Consider the following 19,508-nt stretch of genomic DNA (forward strand, 5'->3'; position numbering starts at 1 on the left):
GATTTGATCCTGCTCTGGACAGTTCCTGACATGGACAGAAGTGTCAGCAGAGAGCACTGTGGTCAGACAGAAAAGAACAACTCAACTTCCTCGGTAGTACACAGCAGCTGATAAGTACTGAAAGGATTCCCGATTTTTAAATAGAAGTAATTTACAAATCTGTATAATTTTTTGGCACCAGTTGATTTAAAAAAAAAAAAAAAACCACACAATTGTTTTCCACTGGAATACCCCTTTAAGTCCCAGATGGCAATGGCGTACAGGTATGCTTTGTGTCATCTAGGGCTTAAAGGGGTATTCCAGGCCAAAACTTTTTTTTTATATATATCAACTGGCTCCGGAAAGTTAAACAGATTTGTAAATAACTTCTATGAAAAAATCTTAATCCTTACAATAGTTATTAGCTTCTGAAGTTGAGTTGTTGTTTTCTGTCTAACTGCTTTCTGATGACTCACGTCCCGGGAGCTGTGCAGTTCCTATGGGGATATTCTCCCATCATGCACAGTTCCCAGGACGTGACATCATCATTGAGCAGTTAGACAGAAAACTTCAGAAGCTAATAACTATTGGAAGGATTAAGATTTTTTAATAGAAGTCATTTACAAATCTGTTCAACTTTCCGGAGCCAGTTGATATATATAAAAAAAGGTTTTGCCTGGAATACCCCTTTAAGTGCCAGGGACTTCTTTTGGGGTGTTAAACCCCCCAAAACATCTATTTGTTTTAGAACTTTTTTTTTCAACTTTTTTAAGACATCAGACATAAGTCACACTGGGAGTGGTTTTGCAACAGCTGGAGGCTGGCTGGGAAACACTGCCTTATGTTGTTGTGATGCAATTATTGACATTGCACATATTTCATAACGGTGTTTTTTAGGTGTTACAATTACACTGCTAATAACAGCAATGCAAAAGATGTGTGAACTCGCTTATAAATGCAATGGACTGTGACAATAGCGCACTGTATGAACACAGCCCTTCCTATGCTGATGACTTGACACTTCCTGTCAGTGCTGAGGCACAATACCAGTGAATGTTCTGCACAGCGCCCCCCAGTGCCTTCTACCAAGGTTCGCCGTCCTGGACAGCGCAGAACAGTCACGTCACTCCAAAGTCTCCGCCCATACGCCAGGGACTTGGACCACGCCTCTGTGTGAAGCGTGCGCATGCGTCGTGCGGCCTGCGCGCCTGGCAGTGAGCGAAGTCATGATGGCGGCGGACAGGCCGTGCTGATGAGACAGCGAATTAACCGACACCCACAGGAGCGCGTAACCGGGCATCTGCGAGCCGCCCGACACTGACAACACAACGCTACGGAGCGGCCTTCGCTGCAATACAAGCGACGAACCGAAATCAGGAGCCTATCGTGCAGGAACCAGCGCCTCGCCGCTGCTGAGCTCTACCAGGCCGGAACACACAGGACACAGGGGGACCGGAAGGGTCACACAGCGCAGCCACCATGCAGATTACTATGAAAACACTGCAGCAGCAGACCTTCAAGATAGAGATCGACGGCGAAGAGACGGTGAGGCTGGGCGGCTGCCCCTGTCTGTGGGATGGAGGCCTGGGTACGGGCGGCATAGGCCGGTCACTATCTGACTGGTTGACAGATCCCTGGAAGGTTACTCGGTGCCAGTGTTTATAGGGTTAATAGGGAAGGGGGCCTCGTGCGCGTACTCGCCTCCTGTTTGCTTTCTTGGCTAGTGAGCATGTGACTAGGGGGCGCGGACGAGACCACGTGGTCTGCGCAGCAGTATAGATGTGATGTGGCGCGCACAGCCAGAGACGAGCTTCCTGTCAGGGTGGAACTACAAGCCTCAGCGTGCCTTTCCCTTAGGTAGTAAACATGTCAGAGGGGTCGTTCAAAAGTATCAAAGTCCAATTTCTGGCTCCAGTGTACACCAAAAAGATGGCAGCTGGTGTGGACTCACATTTTAGTCATGTCTGGGGTGTGAAAGGGACATCCTTGGTGGGGATATGTTTATATGTCAGTGTTGTCTGTTTGTTAAAGGGGGTTTTCATTAGTTTGTAAACAAATTCCCCACAACCTGAAATTGTGGTAACTAAAAAATGTTTTACTTTTAACTTTGCTACCTGAAGTTCTGCAATCACATGACCCTGCATCCAATCACTGGCCTTCGTGGTGTATCATATGCGTAACTGCCAAGATATTAACTGCAGCGTCATATGCACAGTATGTGGCATGTGCTTCTGGAAGGGCACAACAAGTCTGTAGAAAGCCAATGAAAATCCCTAAGGGTCTGTGCACATGGGCATAAGCGCCACCCGTATGCAGTGCTAGTCACAGTCGTGGGCATGAAGCTCCCATTGACTTTAATAGAAGTTTCAGTGCTGAACTGTCATCTCATTTCTGTACTTATCTGCACGGTTTCCTGCCTCCCATTGACTTAAATGGGGTTTCACACACTGACATCGCATGATCTTTGCTGCAAAAACTATTTGCCATGTGACCATGCCCATACAGCTGAAGTACCATGTGGAATCCCTTCTGTATCACAAATCTAGGTTTGAGAATCCCAAGTCTGTCCACAAATGAGATCAACATGTTCTACATTAACCCCTTGCTGCGAAAAGCCTGAGCTCGCATCATACCCGCACGGTCCCAGCTGCTATCAGCAGCCAGGACCCGTGGCTAATGTGGGACATCGGCGTTCTGGCAGATGTCCGGCATTATTTCTTTAGATGCGGCGATCAGAGTTGATTGCCGGGTCTAAAGTGAAAGCTTTCCAGCTGCTCAGTCGGGCTGATCGGGACCATCGCGGTAAAATCGCGATGTCCCGATCAGCTAGGACACAGCAGAAGGGGGCCTTACCTGCCTCCTGCGCATCCGATCGGTGATTAATTGCTCCAAGCCTGAAATCCAGGCCTTAGCAATCAACCACTGATAACACTGATCAATTGATCAGTGTACTGCATGTTATAGTCCCCTATGGGAGCTATAACATTGCAAAAAAGTGGGGGAAAAAAAGTTAATAGATGATTTAACCCCTTCCCTAATAAAAGTTTGAATCACCCTCCTTTTCCCATAAAAAAACTGTAACTAAAAATAAACATATGTGGCATCGCCACATGTGTAAATGTCCGAACTATAAAAATATATTGTTAGTTAAACCGCACGTTCAATGGCGTACACGCAAAAAAATTCAAAAGTCCCAAATAGCTTCTATTTGGTCACTGTTTATACCATAAAAAAATCAATAAAAAGCAATCAAAAAGTCCGATCAATACAAATATGATACCGATAAAAACTTCAGATAACGGCGCAAACAATGAGCCCCCATACCGGCCCGTACATGGAAAAATAAAAAAAGTTATAGGGGTCAGAAGATGACAATTTTAAACGTATAAATTTTCCTGCATGTAGTTATGATTTTTTTTCACAAGTAATACAAAATCAAAGTAGGTATCATTTTAACCGTATGGACCTACAGAATAAATATAAGGTGTAATTCTTACCGAAAAATGTACTGTGTAGAAACGGAAGCCCGCAAAATGTACATTTTTTTTTCTTCCATTTTGTCACACAATTATTATTTTTTTTCTGTTTCGCCGTAGATTTTTGGGGTAAAATGACTGATGTCATTACAAAGTAGAATTGGTGGCACAAAAAACAAGCCATCATATGGAATTTTAGGTGAAAAATTGGAAGGGTTATGATTTTAAAAATGTAAGGAGGAAAAAACGCTATGTCCTTAAGGGGTTAAACATCTTGAGAGAAGGGGTGAATTATAAGCTTGTGGAGGGGTCAGGTGACATGCCAATACAAATCTATGGAGAGATGGGCGCTGCTGGCCATCAACCCCATATACCGTATTTATCAGCGTATAACACGCACTTTTTAGGCTAAAATTTTTAGCCTAAAGTCTACCTGCATGTTATACGCCGATAAGCCACTGCAGTTCAATGATTTAAAGCGGGCGCTTTAAATCAATGAACTGCAGCGGCTTTGCAGGTGCAGAGACCGCCACCGCTGCCGGCTTCTCTACCCCTGGGGGCTAGAGCCCTGCTGCCGGCCCTTCTCTCCCCCTATCGGTGCCGCCGCCCCATTGCCGCTGCCGTTAGCCAGGGGGAGAGAAGCATCGCCGGCAATGGGGCAGCGGCACCGACAGACAGGGGGAGAGAAGGGGCAGCGGCACCCATTGCCGGCGCCGTTGCCTCCCCCATCCCCGGTTGTATAATTACCTGTTGCTGGGGTCGTGTCCGCGCTTCTTCAGGCCTCCGGTGTGCGTCCCCTGCGTCGTTGCTATGAGCAGCTAGACACAATGACGTCACTAGTCATTGTGCCGTGCCGTGCATAGCAACGACGCATGGGGTGCACACCGGAGGCCTGAAGCAGCGCGGACACGACCCCAGCAACAGGTAATTATACAACTGTCGATGGGGGGGGGGGGGGGCAGCGGCGCCGGCAATGGATGCCGCTGCCCCTTCTCTCCCCCTGTCTGTCGGCACCGCTGCCCCATTGCCAGCACCGCTTCTCTCCCCTTGGCTATCGATGCCGGAAATGGGGCGCCAGCACCGATAGTCAGGGGGAGAGAACAGGCAGCGGCACCGATAGCTAGCGGGAGAGAAGGGCCGGCAGCAGGGCTCTAGACCCCAGGAAAGGCAGGGGCAGAGAAGCGGGCAGCGACGGCCTCTCTCCCCCTGCCTTTCCTGGGGGTGTATAGGGGTATACGCATGCGCACACACACGCACCCTCATTTTACCAAGGATATTTGGGTAAAAAACTTTTTTTTACCCAAATATCCTTGGTAAAATGAGGGTGCGTGTTATAGGCCGGTGCGTGGTATACCCCGATAAATACGGTATATTAGAGAGAGGTTGGCAACTGTCAAATGTGTTTGGGTCTTCTAACTCCCCTGATAGATAATGTCGGGGGAAGAAGGGTCAGGCATGTTGGATTTAAACTGCCTAGTCATATTGTTCTCCGGGAGAAAAGTCACTGCCAGAGCTGTCTGGTAGCAGTTTTTTTTCCTCCCCTACGTTTAGAGCACTTGGTGGTTTGGCAACAGCACCAGAGAGTATGCGGACTTCACTATATACCAGGCCAGGCACATAAAATGTGGAGGAGGAATTAGACTCTCTTCTTCCCATTTCCTATCCAATCCCTTCTATTTTGTCTAGTCAATGAACATGAAATTGAGAGGGGGGGGGGGTTGGCTATATCAAATAAGGGGATTTGACATGAAATAGGGATTTCACCATTTATATCGCAATCGCATATTGATATTTACCTCCATAGTCGCAATCACACAATTTCCCAAATCGTGCTGCCCTAATACAGATCGATGTCTTGATTAGTGTGATCTGTGCTCATTTGGTTCAAATCAAATACATCAATCCAATACAAATTCACAGATCCATGGCAGCCATAGGAGAGGTAAGCCCTCCACACCACTAGACCACCAGGGATGGTTATAAGATCCCTTTAGATTCCACTGTAACCTTTTTATACAGTGGTGATCTAAAGGGTTAATAGCTGGGTGTGGCGATCACTGCATGGCAGCTGTTAGCTTCTGCCCCCAGCTTCAGCAATCATCTGGGGGCCACCAGGTATGGAGCGGGCTCGAGTCAAGAGGCTGGGACTGGGCAGTATACCGGTTTATACCGAGTACTGACATTTTTGTGCTGCACGATATGAATTTTAACCCATACCGCAATACCGGTTTGGACCCTCCCCCTTGGGAATGAATGAATTAGCCCAGCGCTGCGCTGTCCCCACATCAGGGAACTAATCATATGTGACCCGCGAACGCTGTTCTGCCCCCCCCCCCCCCCCACCCAATTATCAGCCCAGCTCTGTCCCCATCGGGGTAAATACTTACGTCACCCGCAAGCGCTGCCCTCCTCTTCCTCCTGTTTGTTGCGGCCGCCTGACACTCTATACCAGTGGTCTTCAACCTGAGGACCTCCAGATGTTGCAAAACTACAACTCTCATCATGCATTCTGGGAGTTGTAGTTTTGCAACATCTGGAGGTCCGCAGGTTGAAGACCACTGCTCTATACTGTGCGGTATCCCTATGCCCGGGCTGCAAAAAATAAACAAAATAAACTTTATCTTACCTCCCGTTGGTCAGGTACCGGCCGCAGCAATGTCCCGCCCCGGTCGGTGATAGGCTGAGCCCACTGTCATGTAAGGAGCCGTCCAGAACTCCTTACATGACAGTGGGCTCAGCCTATCAGCGGCCGAGGCGGAACATCGCTGCGGCCGGTGATAGGCTGACGGCTTTCCAACGTTCCCGTCCCCAGCGTAAGGCCGACTTCGTTTGTTTACCTTGTGTCAGCGCCGGCGGCCGCAACAGACCGCACGAGGAGGGCAGTGCTAGCGGGTGACATGTGAGTATTTACCCTGATGAGGGCTGCACTGGGCTGATAATTGATTGGGAGGGGCGGCAGAAAAGAGCAGCGCTGGGCTGATAATTAATTTTGGGGGGGAAATACCGTTATATACTGTGGAACCGCCGAAAGTTACAAAAATACCGTCATGCACACATTTGGTCATACCGCCCAGCCCTACAGGAGGCCACACCATATACCCTGAGCTCCGGCATTTTAATATTAGAGGAAGAAGTCTGTCCTGCCCTGCATGCACGAAGCCGGTCTAAATCCGTGAAAAGTTCACCTGCCCGGCGCCCGAAACTGCATTTCTCTGGCGTCACGTGATAGGATTTCCACATCCCTTGCAGTATTATAGTGTAGCAGACTACATTGGGGGAGATTTATCAAAACCTGTGTAGAGGAAGAGCGGCGCAGTTTCCCATAGTAACCAATCAGAATGCTTCTTACATTTTTCACAGGCCTCTTTAAATTTAAAAAAAGAAATCTTATTGGGTGCTCTGGGCAACTGCTCCACTCTTGCTCTACACAGGTTTTGATAAATTTCCCCTCTATAGATCTCTATGTGCTGCTTGTAATATGATCCCTAAGAAATATTAGTCATGTGAACTAATGATTTATGTGAAGTTTATTGAAATGGCAGTGTCTGTTCTAAGGCTGCATGGTGACTTGCTGTGATGTGCTACCTGCTTTCACAGCTTACGACCTTCCTATCACCACAAATCTGTTCAGGATGTGATCTTGGTGCAGCATCTTGCATGCCAAGAGGCAACGGGGGAAATTTATGAAAACCTGTCCAGAGGAAAAGTTGCTGAGTTGCCCATAGCAACCAATCAGATCGCTTCTTTCATTTTTGAAAAGGCCTCAGAAAAATTAACCTCTTCAGGACGCAGGGTGTATGGATACGCCCTGCATTCCGAGTCCTTAAGGACGCAGGGTGTATCCATGCGCCCGTGGGAAATCCGGTCCCCACCGCTAGCCGGTTGGGGACCGGAGCCGGATGCCTGCTGAAATCGTTCAGCAGGTATCGTGTAGGGATCGACCGATTATCGGTATGGCCGATATTATCGGCCGATAATCACGATTTTGGGCATTATCGGTATCGGCAATTACCTTGCCTTGCCCACCGCACCGCGACCGCCCCCATGAGCCACTGCGTCGCACCCCCCACCGTAGTGCTGGGCGGTATACCGGTATAGATTTTTGCCCATACCGCTATACCGGTCGGGCCCCTCCCCCACCCTCCGAGTCAATAAAAAAAATAAAAATTAACTTACCCGTAATGGGGGTGGTCCGGGCCATCCATCCTTCCTTCCTGTAGTGTCCAGCGCCATTTCAGGTGGAGGGTGCACCGGTACGGGCTGTCCTTCTTCTCATAGGGTCAACTTCTCCACTCCGGGCAGGCTCCGGCCTAGTACGCTGCATAGATGCCTCTACGCCGTGACGTCAGGTGTGTCGCTGCGCACGGGCGTCACTGTGTAGCGGCGTCTATGCAGCGTACTAGGCCGGAGCCTGCCCGGAGTGGAGAAGATGACCCCCGGAGAAGGACAGCCCTACCGGTGCACCCTCCACCCGGAATGCTGCCGGACACTACAGGAAGGAAGGAAGGATGGATGGCCCGGACCACCCTGACAGACAGGGAGAGAAGCGGGTGGTGGCGGCGGTGGCCTATTGCACCGCAAAAGCCACTGCAGTGCATTGATTTAAAGCGCCCGCTTTAAATCAATGACCTGCAGCGGTGTCGAGGGGGGATAAATAGCCGATAACTTATACCGGAATATCGGTATAAGTTATCGGCTATCGGCCCTAACCTCCACCGATTATCGGTATCGGCCCTAAAAAAAACTATATCGGTCGATCCCTAGTATCGTGGCATATCGCCCAGGGGGGTCATTATGTCCCCTCATGTCGGCGATGGCCGCAGATCGCTGGACAATTCAGCCCAGCGATCTGCGGCGGATTCCAGGTCAATCGGGTCTCCAGTGACCCGGAATTACAGGCTGTTCGGTGCCGTCTCTGACGGCCCCGAACAGCCATAGCCAGCAGAGGTGAGGTGGCACTGGTGCCACCTCACGATCGCCCTAATTCGTCGGCCTGTTTACCGGCCGACCAATCAGGGCACCTGCTGCGGGTGTCACTCCCGCAACCCGCTCCGCCCCTCTTCCTTAGGACGGGTGTGGGAAGAGGACCCCGGGACCGGGGCCCCAGGAGCGGCGGCAGCGACGACATGTGTGCGAGAGGAGCAGTTGGAGGTGAGTGAGAGCCTCCTGCTGTTGCTTAGCAACAGCTCCCAGCATGCAAAAAGGGCATGCTGGGAGCTGTAGTTGTGGTGGTCTGCCTCCAGCTGTTGCAAACTACAACTCCCAGCATGCACCGTACATGCTGGGAGTTGTAGTTTTGCAACAGCTGGAGGCACACTGGTTGTGAAACACTGAGTTAGGTCACAAACTCAGTGATACATAACCAGTGTGCCTACAGCTGTTGCAAAACTAAAACTCACAGCATGTACCGTCTGTCATTGCATGCTGGGAGTTGTAGTTTTGCAACAGCTGGATGTCCCCCCCCCCCCCCCCCCAATGTGAATTTACAGGGTACACTCACATGGGCGGAGGTTTACAGTAAGTATCCGGCTGCAAGTTTAAGCTGCGGCAAACTGCCAGCGAGAAACTACTGTGAACCCCCGCCCGTGTGAGTGTACCCTAAAAACGCTACACTACACTAACACAAAATAAAATAAAAAGTAAAAAACACTGCATATGCACATACCCTTACACAGCCCCCCTCCCCAATAAAAATGAAAAACGTCTGGTACCCCACTGTTTCCAAAACGGAGCCTCCAGCTGTTGCAAAACAACTACTCCCAGTATTACCAGATAGCCACTGACTGTCCAGGCATGCTGGGAGTTTCACAACAGCTGGAGGCACCCTGTTAGGGGTATTCTACGCCAGTGATTCCCAATGTCTACCCCTATGCACTCCCTAATTTAGGCCTCAAATGCGCATGGCGCTCTCTCACTTTGGAACCCTGTCGTATTTCAAGGCAACAGTTTAGGGTCACATATGGGGTATCGCCGTACTCGGTAGAAATTGTTACAAATTTTGGGGGGTATTTTCTGCTTTTACCCTTTTTAAAAATCTAAAATTTTGGGGAAACAAGGCATTTTAGGTAAAAAATATTTTTTTTTTTTACATATGCAAAAGTCGTGAAACACCTGTGGGGTATTAACCCCTTAAGGACCCAGCCATTTTACACCTTAGGAACATTTTTTTAACATCTGACCACTGTCACTTTAAACATTAATAACTCTGGAATGCTTTTAGTTATCATTCTGATTCCGAGAGAGTTTTTTCGTGACATATTCTACTTTAACATAGTGGTAACATTTTGTGGTAACTTGCATCCTTTCTTGGTGAAAAATCCCATAATTTGATGAAAAATTTGAAAATTTAGCATTTTTCTAACTTTGAAACTCTCTGTTTGTAAGGAAAATGGATATTCCAAATTTTTTAAATTTTATTCACATATACAATATGTCTACTTTATGTTTGCATCATAAAATTGACAAGTTTTTACTTTTCGAAGACACCAGAGGGCTTAAAAGTTCAGCAGCAATTTTCCAATTTTTCACAAAATTTTCAAACTCACTATTTTTCAGGGACCAGTTCAGGTTTGAAGTGGATTTGAAGGGTCTTCATATTAGAAATACCCCACAAGACCCCATTATAAAAACTGCACCCCCCAAAGTATTCAAAATTACATTGTCAGCATTTTAACCCTTTAGGTGTTTCACAGGAATAGCAGCAAAGTGAAGGAGAAAATTCACAATCTTCATTTTTTACACTCGCATGTTCTTATAGACCCAATTTTTTTATTTTTACAAGGGGTAAAAGGAGAAAATGTATACTTGTATTTGTAGCCCAATTTCTCTCGAGTAAGCACATACCTCATATGTCTATGTAAAGTGTTCGGCGGGCACAGTAGAGGGCTCAGAAGCGAAGGAGCGACAAGGGGATTTTGGAGAGTACGTTTTTCAGAAATGGTTTTTGGGGGACATGTTGCATTTAGGAAGCCCCTATGGTGCCAGAACAGCAAAAAAAAAAAAACACATGCTATACCATTTTGGAAACTAGACCCCTTGAGGAACGTAACAAGGAATAAAGTGAGCCTTAATACCCCACAGGTGTTTCACGACTTTTGCATATGTAAAAAAAAATTTGTTTCCCCCCAAACTTCACATTTTTGCAAGGGTTAATAGCCGAAAATACTGCCCAAAATTTGTAACCCCATCTCTTCTGAGTATGGAGGTACCCCATAAGTTGACCTAAAGTGCACTACGGGCAAACTACAATGCTCAGAAGAGGAGGAGTCATATTTGGCTTTTTGAGAGCAAATTTTGCTTGGGGGGCATGTCTCATTTAGGAAGTTCCTATGGTGCCAGGACAGCAAAATAACACCCACATGGCATACCATTTTGGAAACTAGACCCCTTGAGGAACGTAACAAGGGGTACAGTGAGCATTTACCCCCACTGGTGTCTGTCAGATCTTTGGAACAGTGGGCTGTACAAAATTTTTATTTGCACAGCCCACTGTTCCAAAGATCTGTCAGACACCAGTGGGGTGTAAATTCTCACTCATCCCCTCATTACATTCCGTGAGGGGTGTAGTTTCCAAAATGGGGTCACGTGGGGTTTTGTTTTGTTTGCGTTTGTCAAAACTGCTGTAACAATCAGCCACCCCTGTGCAAATCACCTCAAATGTACATGGTGCACTCTCCCTTCTGGGCCTTGTTGTGCGCCCCCAGAGCACTTTACGCCCACATATGGGGTATCTCCGTAGTCGGGAGAAACTGGAATACAAATTTTGGGGGGCTTTTTCCCTTTTACCTCTTGTCAAAATGAAAAGTATAGGGCAACACCAGCATGTTAGTGTAAATTTTTTTTTTTTTTTTACACTAACATGCTGGTGTAGACCCCAACTTCCCCTTTTCGTAAGGGGTGAAAGGAGAAAAAGCCCCCCAAAATGTTTTAGGCAATTTCTCCTGAGTACGGCGATACCCCATATATGGCCCTAAACTGTTGCCTTGAAATACGACAGGGCTCCAAATTCCCAAAGATTCCCAAACAGGGTGCCTCCAGCTGTTGCAAAGCTCCCAGCATGCTTGGACAGTCAACGGCTGTCCGGCAATACTGGGAGTTGTTGTTTTTGCAACAGCTGGAGGCTCCATTTTGGAAAGTGGCGTACCAGACGTTTTTCATTTTTATTGGGGAGGGGAGGGGGGCTGTGTAGGGGTATGTGTATATGTAGTGTTTTTTACTTATTTTATTTTGTGGTAGTGTAGTGTTTTTAGGGTACAGTCACACAGGCGGGGGATTACAGCGAGTTTCCCGCTGCGAGTTTGAGCTGCCGCGCAAAATTTGCTGCATCGCAAACTTGCAGCCTGATACTCACTGTAAGCCCCCTGCCCATGTGAATGTACCCTGTACATTCACAGGGGGGGGGGGGGGGGGACCTCCAGCTGTTGCAAAACTACAACTTCCAGTGCATGCTGGTAGTTATAGTTTTGCAACAGCTGGAGGCACACGGGTTGGGAAATACTGAGTTAGGAAACAGACAATGTTTCCCAACCAGTGTGCCTCCAGTTGTTGCAAAACCACAACTCCCAGCATGCCCAGGCAGCCGAAGGGCATATTGGGAGTAGTGGTTACGCAACAGCTGAAGGAGAACAGTTTGGGGACCACTGTGTAGTTGTGTCCAAGCTGTAGCCCTCCAGATGTTGCAAAACTACCACTCCCAGTATGCCAAAACTGTCCAGGCATGCTGGGAGTTGTAGTTCTGCAACATCTGAAGGGCCAGATGTTACAGAACTACAACTCCCAGCATGCCTGGACAGTAAGGGCATGCCAAGGATGTGTAGTTTTGCAACATCTGGAAGGGCACAGTGGTCTCCAAACTGTGGACCTCCAGATGTTGCAAAACTGCAACTCCTAGCATGCCCAGACGCCAAGGGCTGTCTGGGCATGCTGGGAGTTGTAGTTTACAGGGTCCCATTACAGTATTGCATGTCGCTTTACGGCAACGTGCATTGCTGTAAAGGGCCCGACCGCGGCTGAAGATCCACTCGCCTGTCGCCGCCGCCATCTTCATCGCTGGGATCCGGGTCTTCAGGGACGAGGTAAGTACCGGGGCTGGTCCCCAGCACTCCCCCGTCCCCCGCCGCGTCCTCCGGTCGTCCTCCCGTCCTCTCCGGACTTCCAGGGGCCGGGCAGGGCGGGAGGAAGTAACCGCCCCCCCCTGCGATTGGTTAGATAACCGAAGAATCGCAGGGGATAGGAGGGATGCCACCTCGCTCCTATACTTCAGCATGGTCCTGGCGGTCTGTGACAGCCGGGATCATGCGAAATTACCGGGCGGGTCGGGTCCCAGAGACCCGATCAGCCCGGTATCGCCGCAGATCGCAGGGGTGATTTCCCTTGCGATTTGCGGCGATTGCCGACATGGGGGGGCCTACACGGCCCCCCTCGGCGTTTGCCCTGGATGCCTGCTGAAGCATTTCAGCAGGCATCCGCTTCTGATCTCTGCCCGGGGCGCGGCAGAGACCGGAGAAACACCAGGACGTACTAGTACGTCCTGGGTCCTTAAGAGGTTAAGGTTCACTTAACCCCTTGTTACGTATCCAAAATAGTATGCCATTTTTTTTTTTTTTTGCCGTTCTGGCACCATAGGTGCTTCCTAAATGCGGCATGCCCCCAGAGCAAAATTTGCTTTCAAAAAGCCAAATGTGACTCCTTCTCTTCTGAGACCTGTAGTGCACCAGCAGAGCACTTTTCACCCCCATATGGGGTGTTTTCTGAATCGGGAGAAATTGGGCTTCAAATTTTGGGGGGTATTTTCTGCTATTAACCTTTTTAAAAATGTAAAACTTTTGGGAAACCAAGCATTTTAGGAAAGAAAACAATTTTTTTTTACATATGCAAAAGTCGTGAATCACCTGTGGGGTATTAAGGTTCACTTTACCCCTTATGTTTCCCGAGGGGTCTAGTTTCCAAAATGGTATGCCATGTGTTTTTTTTTTGTTGCTGTTCTGGCACCATAGGGGCTTCCTAAAGGTGACATGCCCCCCAAAAACCATTTGTCGCTCCTTCCCTTCTGAGCCCTCTACTGCGCCCGCCGAACACCTTACATAGACATATGAGGTATGTGCTTACTTGAGAGAAATTGGGCTACAAATACAAGTAAAAATTTTCTCCTTTTTACCCCTTGCAAAAATGCAAAATATTTGGTCTACAAGAACATGAGTGTAAAAAAAATTAAAATTTTGAATTTTCTTCATCACTTTGCTGCTATTCCTGTGAAACACCTTAAGGGTTAAAATGCTGACTGAATGTCATTTTGAATACTTTGGGGGGTGCAGTTTTTATAATGGGGTCATTTGTGGGGTATTTCTAATATGAAGACCCTTCAAATCCACTTCAAAACTGAACTGGTCCCTGAAAAATACTGAGTTTGAAAATTTTGTGAAAAATTAGAAAATTGCTGCTGAACTTTGAAGCCCTCTGGTGTCTTCCAAAAGTAAAAACTCATAAATTTTATGATGCAAACATAAAGTAGACATATTGTATATGTGAATTAAAAAAATTATCTTGAATATCCATTTTCCTTACAAGCAGAGAGCTTCAACGTTAGAAAAATGCAACATTTTCAATTTTTTCTTCAAATTTTTGGATTTTTCACCAAGAAAGGATACAAGTTTCCACAAAAATTTACCACTATGTTAAAGTAGAATATGTCACGAAAAAACAATCTCGGAATCAGAATAACTAAAAGCATTGCAGAGTTATTAATGTTTAAAGTGACAGTGGTCAGAATTGCAAAAAATGGCCGAGTCCTTAAGGTGAAAAAGGGCTAAGTCCTTAAGGGGTTAAAGAAGCGATCTGATTGGTTGCTAGGAGCAGCTTTTCCTCTGGACAGGTTTTGATAAATCTCCCTCAACGTATTTACATTTAAATAGCTCAATACAGCATCCAAAGAGTGACACATCCCTGCCTGAGTCTACTTAAAGGACAACTGCAGCGGTATGACACTTATCCCCTATGCACAGGGGGGTTAAGTGTTTGATTGCGGGGGTCCGACCGCTGGGACCCTCCGCGATCACCCTAACGGGGCACCGCCATTAGCGCTCATGGTGAGCGCTAAGGCGCGTAGCGTCGACCTAGAGGTCAACGGTGACGCCCCGTCCCTATACAGTTCTATAGAGATGTATGGAGGAGGCGTGCCGGCTGCGGCCGGCACGCCCCCTGCACGGGACAGCCGCGGCCCCGTACAGAAGATCACGGGGTCCCATCGGTCGGACCCCCCGCGATCAAACACTTATCCCCTATCCTGTGGATAGGGGATAAGTGTTAATCACGCTGCAGATGTCCTTTAATACTTTCTGCTTGACCCCAGACAGCAAGATCATGGAAGGTTTCTTACAGGTCCCTTTTTATGCCAGGGTTACACTAACACTTTTTATAGCATGGTAGTTTCAGTGCAAAAGCGATCAGATACATGTACTTTCAACTTTGCACTGTAAATAAGTTGCTTTGATGTTAAATGGTAGGTTGCTAAAGATGTTACTGTTAAGTCCTGCAACGTCAAAATAAACTGGTTTTGTTGATATGACTGCACTGAATTGACCAGTTTTGATAACTTCAAGAACAAATGGCTCAGATTTCCTAAAACTGTATAATTCTTTGACAGGGCAAACTTACCAGATACCTGGCAGATATATAATTGTTTCATGCTGACTGATAAATCTGCCATATCTGAAGTCTATAATCTAAGTTTAGACCATCTACTAGTTGACTTAGGCTTAGTTCACAGCTGCCTTAGAGCTCTGTTCCAGGAGCTCCATCAGAGGCTTTTTGTGACAGAAAAAACTAAGCGGAACCATGTGTTACACAACGGGTCCCTACAGTTCCCATTGACTTTAATGGTGTCTCTCTGGATTCCGATTGCTTTCTATTAGGGTGGGTTCACCACGATTTTTCTATACAGTTTTTGGATACGTTTAAAAAAAAGTATGCAGCTGTACAGCAAGCCGTGGCCATAGACTTTCCATTCAAAACCATATGCACCATATTGTATACGGTTGTCTCATTTTTTTACTTTTTTTTTTCTGGACAGAAAACCGTGGCCTACCACGGTTTTTGGTCCGGGTGAAAAGCCGTATTAACTCCTTAACGACGAAGGACGTATATTTACGTCCTCCGGCGGCTCCCGCGTCATATCGGGTCGGTCCCGGCGGCCATCAACGGCCGGGACCTGCGGCTAATACAGGACATCACCGATCGCGGTGATGCCCTGTATTAACCCTTCAGACGTGGCGTTCAAAGCTGACCGCCGCACCGAAAGTGAAAGTATCCCGGCTGCTCAGTCGGGCTGTTCGGGACCGCCGCGGTTAAAACGCGGTGTCCCGAACAGCTTACAGGACACCGGGAGGGACCTTACCTGCCTCCTCGGTGTCCGATCGGCGAATGACTGCTCCGTGCCTGAGATCTAGGCAGGAGCAGTCAAGCACCAATAACACTGATCACAGGCGTGTTAATACACACCAGTGATGTGTGTCATAGGTCCCTATGGGAGCTATAACATTGCAAAAAAAGGGTAAAAAGTGTTAATAAAGATCATTTAACCCCTTCCCTAATAAGTTTGAATCACCCCCCTTTTCCCATTAAAAAAATAAGTCACAATAAAAATAAACATGTGGTATCGCTGCATGCGTAAATGTCCGAACTATAAAAGTATCGTTAATTAAAACGCACGGTCACGTAAAAAAATTCCAAAGTCCAAAAAAGCATATTTTTGGTCACTTTTTATACCATTAAAAAAATTATTAAAAAGGGATCAAAAAGGGTACCGATAAAAACATCAGATTACGGCGCTAAAAAATTAGCCCTCATAACGCCCTGTACGTGAAAAAATAAGTTATAGGGGTCAGAAGGGGACATTTTTAAACATTTACATTTTCCTGCATGTAGTTATGATTTTTTCCAGAAGTATGACAAAATTAAACCTGTATAAGTAGGGTACCATTTTAACCATATGGCCCTACAGAATGTCATTTTTACCGAAATATGCACTGCGTAGAAACGGAAACACCCAAAAGTTAAAAAATGGCGTTTTTTTTCTTTGATTTTGTCGCACAATGATTTTTTTTTTTCGTTTCGCCTTGGATTTTTGGGTAAAATGACTCACTGCAAAGTAGAATTGGTGACGCAAAAAACAAGCCATAATATGGATTTTTAGGTGGAAAATTGAAAGGATTATGATTTTTAAAAGGGAAGAAGGAAAAAACGAAAATGCAAAAACTGAAAAACCCTGCCTCCTTAAGGGGTTAAACCGTATACCAGGGGTCCTCAAACTTTTTAAACGGGGGCCCAGTTCACGGTCCCTCAGACCGTTGGAGGGCCATACTATAGATAACAAAACATGAACTAATTCCTATGCACACTTATATCTTATTAGTGGACTACCACTTTAAGTACGCAGCACAGTTCTCCCCACATTAGGTTGGCAGTATAGATCTCCCCCCCCCCCCCCCCCCCACACATTAGGTTGTAGTTCCCCCACATTAGGGTTGGCAGTACAGTTCCCCCACATTAGGGTTGGCAGTACAGTTCCCCCACATTAGGGTTGGCAGTACAGTTCCCCCACATTAGGGTTGGCAGTACAGTTCCCCCACATTAGGTGCAGTATAATGTTCCCCCCCAGACATACAGCCTCCAGCCATACAGTGTATGGCTGGAGGCTGTATGCCTGTGTTCTGCCCCACTTCAGTGCTCCGACCACTGCTCCTCTGGTCTGGACATAGCAATAAGTCCCGGGACCGAAGGAGGGGTGGTCGGAGCACCGAAGCTGATGTGTCGCTGGTAACACTTACCTAGCTGGCCAGCGCACGTCCTCATCGCTACCCTGCTCCTCCGCGCTCCGTTGCTATGGGCGCACGCATGGCGTCAGTGACGTCCCTGCGTGCGCCACCTTCCCGGCGGCCCCTGCGTTTTTAACGCCTTAACGACGCAGGACGTATATTTACGTCCTCCGCCGGCTCCCGTGGGGTCGCGCGGTGTCCCCGCTTCATATCGGGTCGTTCCCGGCGGCTATCAACGGCCGGGACCCGCGGCTAATGCAGGACATCACCGATCGCGGTGATGCCCTGTATTAACCCTTCAGACGTGGCAATCAAAGCTAGCCGCCGCGTCTGAAGTGAAAGTATCCCGGCTGCTCAGTCGGGCTGTTCGGGACCGCTACGGTGAAATCGCGGCATCCCAAACAGCTTACAGGACACCGGGAGGGCCCTTACCTGCCTCCTCGGTGTCCGATCGACGAATGACTGCTCTGTGCCTGAGATCCAGGCAGGAGCAGTCAAGCGCCGATAACACTGATCACAGGCGTGTTAATACAGTGATTAGCATGAGAGATCAGTGTGTGCAGTGTTATTGGTCCCTATGGGACCTATAACACTACAAAAAAAAGTTAATAAAGGTCATTTAACCCCTTCCCTAATAAAAGTTTGAATCACCCCCTTTTCCCATAAAAAAAAAGAAAACAGTGTAAATAAAAAAAATAAACAAACATATGTGGTATCGCCGCGTGCGTAAATGTCCAAACTATAAAAATATATCATTAATTAAACTGCATGGTCAATGGCGTACGCGCAAAAAAATTCCAAAGTCCAAAAAAGCGTATTTTGGTCACTTCGGTAAAAATGGTACCGATAAAAACTTCAGATCACGGCGCAAAAAATGAGTCCTCATACCGCCCTGTACGTGGAAAAAATAAGTTATAGGGGTCAGAAGATGACATTTTTAAATGTATACATTTTCCTGCATGTAGTTATGATTTTTTCCAGAAGTGCGACAAAATAAAACCTATATAAGTAGGGTATCATTTTAACCGTATGGACCTACAGAATAATAAGGTGTCATTTTTACCAAAATATGCACTGTGTAGAAACGGAAGCCCCCAAAAATTACAAAATGGCGTTTTTTCTTCGATTTTGTGATTTTTTTTTTTTTTTTTTTTTTTTTTCCGTTTCACCGTGAATTTTTGGGTAAAATGACTAATGTCCCTGCAAAGTAGAATTGGTGACGCAAAAAATAAGCCATAATATGGATTTTTAGGTGGAAAATTGAAAGGGTTATGATTTTTAAAAGGTAAGGGGGAAAAAATGAAAAACCCTGAGTCCTTAAGGGGTTAAAGTAAAAGTAAAAGTAAACGCGGGGTCTCCGAGAGCGCATCCCTGTGTCCCGAAAACATCTTTCCTGACACAGGGATGTCCCAGGCAGCGGCGTGCCGGATAAATGTCGTCGACGGGCCGCATGTGGCCCGCAGGCCGTAGTTTGAGGACCCCTGCCTTATGTTTTTTTTTGTTTTTTTTAACCCCTTAAGGACTCAGGGTTTTTCAGTTTTTGCACTTTCGTTTTTTCCTCCTTACCTTTTAAAAATCATAACCCTTTCAATTTTCCACCTAAAAATCCATATTATGGCTTATTTTTTGCGTCACCAATTCTACTTTGTAGTGACATTAGTCATTTTACCCAAAAATGCACGGCGAAACGGAAAAAAATAATTGTGCAACAAAATCGAAGAAAAAACTCAATTTTGTAACTTTTGGGGGCTTCCGTTTCTACGCAGTGCATATTTCGGTAAAAATGACTCCTTATCATTATTCTGTAGGTCCATACGGTTAAAATGATACCCTACTTATATAGGTTTGATTTTGTCGTACTTCTGGAAAAAATCATAACTACATGCAGGAAAATTTATACGTTTAAAAATGTCCTTCTGATCCCTCTAACTTTTTTATTTTTCCACGTACAGGGCGGTATGAGGGCTCCTTTTTTGCGCCGTGATCTGAAGTTTTTATCGGTATGATTTTTGTTTTGATCACTTTTTATTCATTTTTTAATGGTATAGAAAGTGACCAAAAATACGCTTTTTTGGACTTTGGAATTTTTTTGCGCGTACGCCATTGACTGCGGTTTAATTAATGATATATTTTTATATTTCGGACATTTACACACGCGGCGATACCACATATGTTTGTTTATTTTTTTATTTACACTGTTTATTTTTTTTATGGGAAAAGGGGGTGATTCAAACTTTTATTA

At 46.6% G+C, this 19,508-nt stretch overlaps 1 protein-coding gene across 3 annotated transcripts in view; it reads left to right on the top strand.

Annotated features, from left to right (window-relative positions):
* The first annotated feature begins 1,160 nt into the window (after positions 1 to 1,160).
* RAD23B (RAD23 homolog B, nucleotide excision repair protein) overlaps positions 1,161 to 19,508 on the top strand; it is a 53,356-nt gene continuing 35,008 nt past the window's right edge. Inside the window, exon 1 of one of the 3 annotated variants that reach the window (XM_056520344.1) lies at positions 1,161 to 1,524. In XM_056520344.1, the coding sequence (XP_056376319.1) occupies positions 1,459 to 1,524 (66 nt within the window). In that variant the 5' untranslated portion in view covers positions 1,161 to 1,458. Of the gene's footprint in view, positions 1,525 to 1,782; positions 1,837 to 19,508 lie in introns of those variants that run through there. The other 2 variants (XM_056520337.1, XM_056520351.1) reach the window with 2 other exon arrangements.

The sequence above is a fragment of the Hyla sarda genome, chromosome 1 (genome assembly GCF_029499605.1).
Source record: "Hyla sarda isolate aHylSar1 chromosome 1, aHylSar1.hap1, whole genome shotgun sequence".
Taxonomy (NCBI): Eukaryota; Metazoa; Chordata; class Amphibia; order Anura; family Hylidae; genus Hyla; species Hyla sarda.